Source organism: Podarcis vaucheri (genome assembly GCF_965113315.1).
Source record: "Podarcis vaucheri genome assembly, chromosome: 5".
Taxonomy (NCBI): Eukaryota; Metazoa; Chordata; class Lepidosauria; order Squamata; family Lacertidae; genus Podarcis; species Podarcis vaucheri.
In genome coordinates this window covers 63,109,651-63,120,908 of record NC_138763.1, presented here as the reverse complement: position 1 = coordinate 63,120,908, position 11,258 = coordinate 63,109,651, and the positions used below count along the sequence as shown (strand labels likewise).

At 43.3% G+C, this 11,258-nt stretch overlaps 1 protein-coding gene across 7 annotated transcripts in view; it reads right to left on the bottom strand.

Moving 5' to 3' along the window:
* Positions 1–1,511: 1,511 nt before the first annotated feature.
* LRRC27 (leucine rich repeat containing 27) overlaps positions 1,512–11,258 on the bottom strand; it is a 43,463-nt gene continuing 33,716 nt past the window's right edge. For 6 of the 7 annotated variants that reach the window (XM_082222913.1, XM_082222914.1, XM_082222915.1 and 3 more), the window contains 3 exons: positions 6,201–6,334; positions 3,523–3,649; positions 1,512–1,694 (listed from right to left, as the gene is read on the bottom strand). In XM_082222913.1, coding sequence (XP_082079039.1) covers positions 1,545–1,694; positions 3,523–3,649; positions 6,201–6,334 — 411 coding nt within the window. In that variant the 3' untranslated portion in view covers positions 1,512–1,544. The remainder of the gene's footprint in view (positions 1,695–3,522; positions 3,650–6,200; positions 6,335–11,258) is intronic. The other variant, XR_014219899.1, reaches the window with a different exon arrangement.

Sequence of the window (11,258 nt, the reverse complement as noted above, 5' to 3'; positions counted from 1 at the left end):
CTCTCCTGCTACAAGGCCAGCACCATCCCTCCTGTTCGTTTTGTGGCTATAAAACTACAGCTACAGATGGATTTAGAAATAGGGATGGAACACCAGCTATTTGTGGAATCCGGAGGGGGAATAACAGCTGGTACAGCCACACCCTGAGATGAAGCATTTATCTGAGCTGTTTAAATCTCAAATCCTTCCTTCTACCCAAGTCTTTGCTACTGGGGCCTCTCCGGACTGGCATTTTTTTCACAGGTGTATTTGGCTGCATGTTCTTGAGACAGCAGTGGATTTATTCTTCTTTATTAGTTGTGCTGCGATGCCTCCCCAAGGTTACCACACTATTGCTGTCTAGGAGGGCTACAGATAAAGGAAAGTGTGTGTTTGCTGGTGGTGGGGGAAATAAACCAGAACATTTTGGTATAAAAAGTCATGGGATTTGAGCAAGAAGCTATAGGATATGCATTGATTGGAAAAGAAGCAGTGTGAAACAAACAAGCAACAACAACAACAACAACAAATCACACACCTTTGCAGGTGCCAACAGCATTAAAAGCAGGATTGTGTGTGACTGCCCTGATAGCATCAAGAGCACATCGGGTCATGAATGTGCAACAAAAAGGATGTCTTGTTCCTCAAATCTTCATGAAAAATGCCCTTATTTCAAAAGGTATTTCAAACAGGGTATATCTAGGAAGGCTGGCGAAGGTTCCCTGCTAAAGTGATATTTGATCTTCATCTCAGTCTAAGTGTGAAACATTGCATGGGGTTAATACTTGCATAAGCAAGATGATTTATTTTCGAGCCTTAGCTCCTCAAGTTCCTCCTGTAGTTTCTAATCGTCCACAACCACAAAGACCTTGAAAAAATATTGCTGACAACAAAACTCGGGGGGGGGGAGGATTTGACTCTTCCCAAGGACATAGAAACCAAAATTGCATGTTGAGCCGTAGTGAAAAAACTCTTGAAATAAAACATGATGGCTTTAATGATGAGTTACAAAACTGATCTGCCTAAGGAGGCACAGCAGAAAGCAGCCAGGTGAGTCACTTTAAAACCTCCAGGAGGTCGAATGCCAATCTGATAACCTTCCACTCTCTACAGCTGGAAATATGTATATTAAGGATATTACCAATCACTGGGGTTTTTTTTAACTCTTCATTTAGAAGGTGTGAACTTTTCCTTTAATTAGAGAGGCCCGTTACATTAGAATTCTAGGATATCCTGCAATTCTGCTCCACTGGATCTTAAAAGAGATTGAGAATTATGACAAATATCTACGAGGCTCATCTCGGAAGCAGGGTTACAGGAAGGTAATATTAACAATAATAGGCATTAAAACCATGCAGTAACGGAAGGCACTTCAAAACCTTGTAGGCACATATTGAAACGGGGAGGGTGATGAGTGTGAAAGATTCCAATTTTTACGTTCCAAAGCAAAACAAACAAGAACAAAGGAGAAAAGGACATATTTGAAAGCCTGGTTAAAAGCAGATCAACTGCAAAGCAAGCTGGTGTAGGTGGGCTGCTGCATGACAAATTCTCTTTAATATAATTTAAAATGTCGTGTTAGAAAAGATATTTGGAGGCTTGTTGATAGGCAGTGGATTCTCTGGTGGTTGCACTTCTCCTGTAAAGGCAGTGAAACGATATTCCTGGTTCAGGTCTCTTTTCAGATTTGCTAGCTGCTGTTCTAGGTTTTCAGCCTGTGGCAGGAAACATAAAAAGCATGAACACTCGAGTTGTTATCACCTTAACAAGGCTAGTGCCCAACTATTTATTTGTGTCTCAGGTAGCTATCTATTGCTGTACAGTGGACCCTCTGGATACGAACTTAATCGTTCTGGGGGTTTGTACATACCCCAAAGTCCGCATCTAGAGGCACCGCTTCTGTGCATGTGCATGGCACATGAGTTACATGGTACAGTGGACCCTCTGGATACGAACTTAATCGTTCTGGGGGTTCGTACATACCCCAAAGTCCGCATCTAGAAGCACCGCTTCGGCGCATGTGCATGGCACGATAGAGTGCTTCTGTCCATGCACGAAGAGCGCAGAGCGCTTCTGCGCATGCGGCGAAACCCGGAAGTATACACTTCTGGGTTTGCTGTGTTCGCAACCCAAAAGTTATGTTACCCAAAGGTAACATAACCTGAGGGTCCACTGTATTTGTGTAACTGGATTCCAAAGCTAAATGGTTCCTACACTGGTCCCCAAAGCAAAGAACTGAATCCACAGCAACCTTTGGGCAACAAAGCTTCAGAGAAACCTTTTGCACAACTCAAAATTTTGCTGCCAATACCAATTTGAGAGGGGTAGCTGTATCAGTCTCTTGTAGCCAAAACAGCACGGGGTGTCTGGTGGCACCATAAAGACAAATAAATTTATCAGGAATTATCTTTCTTGGGCCAGGGCTCACTGTGCCAGAAGCATGGAAATGTTAAGCTCATTTGGCAGAGAGCTGCAAAGAGGTCTGACTTAATCTAAGTGAGTCTTGCAAAGCTCCTCTTGCTTCTTACGCAGATCAAACTTATGGATGTTTACTTAGAAGTAAGTCCCACTTAGTTCAATCGGATTCCCTCCCACAGAAATGTGCACATGACTGCAGCTTTATTAACCAATATAAAAAAATGTAAGATGCCCTACGTTTTGGGCAGCACTTGAGCATAAACTTACCAGAACAAAAAAAAACTGTATTATCATGATATGCCAATTCAGATGTAAGCCCAAATCTGATTTGCTGCCAGATGAATGAGGGTTGGTGACAGATGACTAGCAAACCATAGTTTTGCACTGCATCTGAACTAGGGAAAGCATGTTTTGCAGAAACTGTGTTTTATTTATGACTAGAACTGCAGAGCAAAATTTGAATGTGGTTTGCAATTTTGATTTATAGTGTTACCTTGACAATATTGCTATTTCTAATCATGTCTTTTGCAAAAACTTCTGTGGCACACAACTGTCTCTAGTAAAAAACCCTACAGTGATACTTCATTGAATATGTATATAAGTTGTATGAGTTAGAATCATAAAACGGTAGAGTTGGAAGGGACCACTGAGGGTCATCTAGTCTAACTCCCTATAATGCAGGAATATAATAAAATAATAATAATAATAATAATAATAATAATAATAATAATAATAATAATAATAATTTATACCTCATCCATCTGGATGGGTTTCCCCAGCCACTCTGCGTGGCTCCCAACAGAATATTAATGATGATGATGATGATAAAGCGATAAAACATCAAACATTAAAAACTTCCCTAAACAGGGCTGCCTTCAGATGTCTCCTAAAAGTCAGATAGTTTTAAGAATTCATGAGCAGATCTGGTAACAATAGGAAAGCTACGGTTTTGTTTCTGCTTGGGTACTATTCCTTGTTTCTACTTTTTGTTTGTTTTATCTTACTCTGTGGACTTGTAATTTTGTCCTTTTTATTTTTCAATAAAGAATATAAAATGAGGATAGCCACGATTTGCAGAAAAAAACAAAAACAAATGGAGCAACAAAATGTAATCATGCAACCTACAATCTCATAGTCTTGTTTTGCTCTCTCCATATCTTCTTGAGGGATCCCTGTTAACCTTTTCCTTCTTTCATTCATCATTTGCGTGTGCTGTCTGATGCGATTCTCCACTTCCTTGCGTTTGACTGCTCTGAAACAAACAGAGAAGAGTACAGCAGGAATAACTGTCTGATAGTAAGAGCTGTTTGAAGTGGAGCGGTCTCTCTCGGGAGGTCTCTCTCCTCCTTCCTTGGAGGTTTTTAAGCAGAGGCTGGATGGCCACCTGTCATGGATGCTTTAGTTGAGATGCCTGCATTGCAGGGGGCTGGACTAGATGACCCTCGGGGTCCCCTCCAACTCTGCAATCCTATGAATTTTTCAGTACAGTGGTGCCTCGCAAGACGAAAAGAATCCGTTCTGTGATTCTCTTCGTCTAGCGGTTTTTTCATCTTGCGAAGCAAGCCCATTGACGGATTAGCGGATTAGCGCTATTAGCGGCTTTTAGCGGCTTATCGGATCAGCTGATAAGCGGCTTAGCGGCTTAGAAAAAGGAGGAGAAGGGGAAAAACCCGCAGGAACTCGCAAGACATTTTCGTCTTGCGAAGCAAGCCCATAGGAGATTCGTTTTGCGAAGCACCTTCAAAACGGAAAACTCTTTCGTCTAGCGAGTTTTCCGCCTTGCGAGGCATTCGTCTTGCAGGGCACCACTGTATGTCCTCACCTCCATTTATGGATCTACTTAAAACATTTCATCAGCCCATTACTGTAATAGCATTTTTCTACAGATAACAAAACATCAAAAACACTAAACTGTCTGAAAACCCAGAGATTATTTCAATCTGTACACAGTGGAACAAATGGGTGTGGGTGTGTATGATGGTGCCATTGTTTTAGAGAGCAAGCCGCAGAAATATTGTCTGACGCAGGGGGAGAAAAGGAGACTGAGCCCCGGCTGCGTGGAGGTTTAAATTGGGTAAGCCATGCTCCCCAGTCGACCTGATTGGTCAGCTGTGGGGCATGACACGGCTGGGACTCCCTATGACGCAGGAGGCATCGCCATGCCCCCCCGCTGAACACGGGGAATGCTCGTGGCCTGCCTGCAACTCCGCCCCCCTGGGAAGGGGAGCGGTCTTCTCATTGCTGGTATCAATTGCTTTGTTATCAGCTGCTGTTGAAGGAGAATAGCTTGAGCTGATTAAAGAAAAAGTGTCTGCCTGCTATCTTCAAGCTCTAAAAGCAGTATTAAAAAGTTTTTCTACTCCCTGAAAACACCCAACTGTGAGAAGCCTCAGAACACCAGGAAAATATCTGCAATGACTGATGTTAGTATGTTGCAGCAAAAACAAGTATCATGGTATCTGTGGCATAAACTTTTGTGGACTGCACCTGTACCCACACACAAACGCAGGGTATAAAGTTGTGGGCTTTTCTGTAAAGGATGGAGGAAAGTGGCCGCAAAATGTGAGGGCTAGAGTCTGTAACATTTCTACATAATCCAGGCTTAAAAGTAACTGGCATGACAGTTTTTAGGTTCCTCTCCCTGCCCCCGTCCCCCATCACTAACTTGAAAATGCTGAGCCTTTGACTGAATCCGCAGCTTTTCCTTTGTCCTCATAAAAACAAAATACTGTAATCAGTTGTGTTGCCCTATTATGGAAGCCATATAATATTGGCAATGCACAATGGTGCCTCGGGTTAATTACCGGTACTTAATTCGTTCTGGAAGTCCGTTCTTAACCTGAAACTGTTCTTAACCTGAGGTACCACTTTAGCTAATGGGGCCTCCCGCTGCCGCCATGCCGCCAGAGCATGATTTCTGTTCTCATCCTGAAGCAAAGTTCTTAACCCGAGGTACTATTTCTGGGTTAGCAGAGCCTGTATCCTGAAGTGTCTGTAACCTGAGGTACCACTGTAATGAATGTCACCTCCCTGCCCATCCACCCTCTTCAGGCTTAACAACTTTAGATCTTTCAGAACTTTCAGACATTTCAGAATATCTTACACAGGACCAACACATTTCTTTCTTTCTTTCAGTATATGACAGATGTTTCTAATTTAGTATGATATTTGGGTTCCCTATCTGGATGATGTTTTAGTGCATTATGAAATAAAGATGTGAACGGGGAATCAAAACTGAAAACAAAAGAAGAGTAAGAATGCCTCAGGACCTTTTATTTAAAAAAAGGTAAAAATAGAGCTGGCTGATAATTGCTGCTGGGAAGTCTGAAAGCAGGTGGGGCTGGAATGTGACAGAACTGCTATCCCCGTCCCCTAATGAGAAAATATTTGCAGTGCATCCATTAGTACAAAATGTAAATGCACCGTGGGGGTTGAATGAGTACCTAATGGTTTAAAACAGGCCTGGGGCTACAACATTGGCCTAGGGAGGGTGTGTGGTGGTGGAGAAATACACTTTCTTTTGAAGATCGCATCTGTAACTAAAACATTACTCATCTGCATTCCATCTTACAGTAACTTTGGACCTAACACAGGAGCAGAAAGAGAGGAAGGAGGTGTAAGAGGAGAGTGATGCTTCAGATGCATTCCCAGTTGTCCAGACCCCATACACCAGATGCAGGGAACCTTGGGCCCTCTAGATGTTGCAGAAATACAACTCCCACAAGCCACAACAAGCATGGCCAATGGCTGGGTTTGATGGGAACTACGGTTTAGCAACATGCAGAGAACATCTTTGTTCTCACCTTAACTCGTCAGTCGTTCTCATTAAGTTTAGGGTCATCTCCATTTGTTCATCTTGCTTGCTTGTTTCTTTCCAGTCTTCCGGCTTGTCGTGGTTCTTCATATTGTCTGTTGCGTAAGGTGCATTTCGAGAAACCTAGAGGAAAGGCAACATATTATGGCATTAAAATGTCAGGGGGTGGGAGGAGAGGCAGTAGCTCGGGCTGCCAAAAGATTCAACATTGGACATGCCTGGGCTCCTGTGCTTTAAACTATGTCAGAGCAGGGAGAATTTCACCAGATGCAGCCTATCCCATTACTATTGAAGTTACATGATTAGGATATTTTTTTTAAAGAGAAGTTTCACCTACTGAATTCCTTGTTCACCACAAGAGAAAGAGCAAGGGCCCAGCTCCGTACTGAATCCGGCAACTTCAAGTACTACTGAATCTATTCCCTCATTGCAACCTTTTGTTTGACTGTCTGTGGCCATTACTTCTGCCTCTGATCTCCTCCTACTGCAGCCTTCTATAAGAAAATTAACAAGAGCCCTGCAGGATCAAGCCAAATGCCCGTCTAGTACAGCATTCTCTTCTCACCGTAGCCAACCAGATGCCCGCAGCAGGACCTGAATGCTAGAACAACTTTCTGCATTTGCAGATCCCAGCGACTGGTATTCAGAGGCCTGCTGCCTCCAGCGGTGGAGGTGGAGCATAGCCACTGTCGCTAGTAGCCATTGATAGCTTTATCCCCACATGCATCTGTCTAAGCCAGGGGTCAGCAAACTTTTTCAGCATGGGGCCAGTCCACTGTCCCTCAGACCTTGGGGGGGGCAGACTATCTTTGGGGGGAGGGGAAATGAACGAATTTCTATGCCCCACAAATAACCCAGAGATGCATTTTAAATAAAAGGACACATTCTGCTCATGTAAAAACACACTGATTCCTGGACTGTCCATGGGCTGGATTTGGAAGGCGATTGGGCCAGATCCGGGCCCCTTAGTTTGCTTACCCATGGTCTAATCCTCTTTTAAAGCCATCTAAGTTGGCATTAAACTATGGAGCAAATTCCAGAGTTCAGCTATGTGCTGTGTGAAGCACTTTATTTGTCTGCCCTGAATCCTCCGACATTCTGCTTCGTTGGATTGCCCCCGGTTCTAGTATTATGCAAGAGGGAGAAGAAGGAAAAAAAACCTCCACTTTGTCCACACAGCGTCTAAAGCTGGGACCCAGACCTTATAGGTAGCAGATAGACAGCAACTGTCGCAGCCGGTAACTGCTAGATGAAGCCCTGTTGGAGGTTAATCTCGCCACTTCTCACTCCGTGAGCAAAATTAGCCAGCACTTCAGGTAAAGAAGGAGTGAATTGCTGATACCTATCCCCATTCCAGCCTGTGTGGTACAATGCACGATTTACCCCTGGGAGGCCTGGGTTCAAGTACCCTCTCAGACATGAAGCTCAGTGGATGGCTTTGGGCCTCCCTCTGTCTACCAAACGTACCTCACAGGGTTGTTGTGAGGATAAAAGGAGGCTTATCTCCTTGGAGGAAGAAAAAGTATGGTGCTTAAACACACACACACACACACACACACACACACACACACTACCACTGCCTGCTTCATATGAAGATTTATTTCTCACCTTAATTAAAACAATATAGCACTATAGTAAATAATATAGTATATGTAATGAGCATACTCCTACCACTGAGCCAAACCCACAGCATGATTTATTGTCCCTGGAAATCAACTCCGTATTAAAACATTTCTGAAACCGCAGTTACTTAATAATGGAAGTGACTAAAAACTACTTAGTCTTTTATTGCAACTGGACCGATACAACAAGTGTTCTTGGGTAGGTGGGAAGGTTGTGGACTTGCATGCTCAGAAAGGGCATGTCAGTTTCATAGTCGCTGGATATGTCACTGGTGGTCAAAGGTGCCATTTCCCCCTTGCATTTCCCTCCAGTCCAAGTCAGAACTTTTGCACCTCCAGCCACACCTCACTCCTTTTAGAGAAGCCTGTTTCTGAACCAAAGGGCCAGTGGTAATGAGTGGACATTTGTGAACAGCCTGCGATCTCAACACTGGGCCCTGTGGCACCCAGCCTTGACCCCAGCTTCCAAATTGTTGATACTGCACAGTTTCTTCGGCAACTGTAGGACATGGCAGCCTTATGTGGGAGGCAATACAAAGGTGACTTGGCTGACATCCAGGATATGCAGCTGCAAAAAGATGGTGTTTCCCACTGGAATTCGCCCTAGGGTTGGTGTCACAATCAAGAGGCTTTGGTGAAGAACACTCTGCGTTCCACACTTTAATTGCCATTAACAGAGACAGGGGAAGCAGGGCCTCAGATAGAACACTCCTCTTTGATGGTGGGTGGCAGGTGATGAGCCACGGGATCTGAATTTCCACCAGCTCTCATGAATCAGGGGACTTCATCATACACATCTTAGGATGCTCAAGGCTTACGAAGTCCTATCCTATCATGTGGTGTACCTCTACCTGCAGTGAGTCACATACCCTATTGCAATTGAACTTGCCTAGTCAGTTATTCTGTCCAAGGGCAGGTTTTCATCTGTGAGTGAATCTTTATTTCTTCCCATACATCCAGGGGGCATACCTGAAGTGTGCAATCTCTGCCTCTTCTGATCTTAACGGTGACTGGAACACCATGGCGCTCAACACCACCCCAAGGCGATACGAGGAGCTACGGGAAACTGACTGCCTCTTCTCTTACACAGTAGTCTGCTGCAAGCATTGAAGGAAGCCACTGAACCAAAAACCTAAACCCCCAAAGGAATCCTTCGCTCCCAAAAATAGCAAAAAAGGAAGAGGAAAACAGCTCTCTGTACACATCAACCAAATTACTAAAGGAAGAAAGAGACCACTGTCAGAATTACCATATTTTTCTGTCTATAAGACGCCCCCATGGGGGACTCAGATTATTGCCAGTCCACACTCGGGACTATCCATGTATAAGACTCCCCCTAATTTTTGACATTATTTTTTAGGGGAAAAACCCTAGTCTTATACACGGAAAAATATGGTACCTCTTCTACCTGCGATCAATTAGAGCGCAGGCTGCTCTCCTTGCGAAAAATGCTGCATATGCAGACATCCCCAATATTAGAGGAAAAGATGCCTCTCTACTACTCCTCATCACTCACCTAGGACTTTAATATGTCAAGTGCTTTATAGCCCTCATTGTGCTTTCCTTCACAACAGCTCCCTGAGGATTTCCCATTTTATAGACAAGGAAACACCAGAGGCTAAGGGACAGTGTTGTCAACAGGAAGAGGACATACCTAAATTTCCCAGAAGAAAACCCAGTTGTCTACTCAATGGACTACATCTTGGCTTTTGAAATTAGCCAACACCAGAGATGAAAGATGAAAGCCATCTTGAAACAGGTTTGTTAAATAGGAAGCAGCCCAAAGTGGAGGTTTCCCTATATGGGAGAGATTTATCTCACTCTGTCCCACTGGTAAAGATGCCCCTTATGGCAACAGCCCTACTGTAGCTGCAATATGTAATGCAGATTTTGGGGGGTCAGTCTCTAGGGGAAGCAAAGAAGTCTGGAATACACATAGGGCCACGTGGCTAACAAAAGGCACTTTGTTTATATTTGCTCATTTTGTCAGACCTCCAATACAGTGGTACCTTGGGTTAAGTACTTAATTCGTTCCGGAGGTCCGTTCTTAACCTGAAACTGTTCTTAACCTGAGGCACCACTTTAGCTAATGGGGCCTCCAGCTGCCGCTGTGCCACCGCCACACGATTTCTGTTCTCATCCTGAAGCAAAGTTCTTAACCCGAGGTATTATTTCTGGGTTAGAGGAGTCTGTAACCTGAAGCGTATGTAACCCGAGGTAGCACTGTAATAGAAGCAGAACTTTCAGATTTGACCTTGACTCACAAAGCTATTTCCAAAAAGAAGTCCTTGATCCTTCCCATTTGCCATAAAATAAATCACACTGCCTTTTGAGAAACAGCCTAAAAGAATGTGCCAGTGACCTTCAATGTGAAAGCTTTTGATGAAACCCAAGTTATCTCAAGACCTTATCAGTTCTTGACGACTTCTCAAAGAATCCAAGTTTGTTTATTTACAGAGAAATGTGTTGTGTGAAAGAGCTAGAATAAGCACATTTCAGTAAGTGAAAGTTTGAAAAACATACTGTCTTAAAAACAAAAGACTGTATTTTTTTGCTTTATAATACTGGCATCTTGGCAAGGTCTTAATGACTTAATAAAGTGGAAAATGTTAAACATCTTTTTTTGTTAAAAATGCAAACAGCTGTTAGTAAACAATGAGAACCTAGAGAATAAACACATCCATTTTTGTGCTCTACATTAAAGCATTTGTCTTACGTGAGATTAGAAAACAAAGCTTTTCCATTCAAAGAAAGTGATTGTTAAACTCTGGGAATTGTAGCTCTCAGGGGAGTAAGAGGTCTCCTAATAACTCTCAGCACTCTTAATATATTACCATTCCCAGGATTCTTGGGGGCGGGGGTGGGGGGCGCCATGACTGTTAAAATGGTATCATAGTGCTTTAAATGTATAGTGTAGATGCTGCCTCTAATGGAAACTCTGTTTCTATATTCCCAACCCATGACGCATACTTCAACCAGTGGTCTCCACTGACAGCAACAAGAACTCCCAGTAATTCTGAGCTCCAAGATTCTTCTAAATCTAAGCGATACCAGCCTGAAGTTATTCTGCCAATATTATGAAAGTATTTCGTATGAAACTACTGCACAATTAACAACTTTCCCCTCAGATATATTCTTTGAAACCAACATTAGTCTGAGCCACGTGCCAGGATAAACTGGGGCAATTGTTGGTAGACACTAGACAGTTTAGCATTCTGTTTGTTTGTTTGTTTTAGCTCCAGAATTTAGCAGAATGAACTTTGTTACCCAATGCTCCCTGATCAGCATCTTGCTGCAAGCTTATTCAATAAGTACACAGCATTAGCAATGTTACACAGCCCTCTGCTGGGCAAAACTTGGGTCCACTTATGAAAGAAGCTGCCAAGCTGCTGTAGAAACTCTATTGTGCAAACTAGATTATGCAA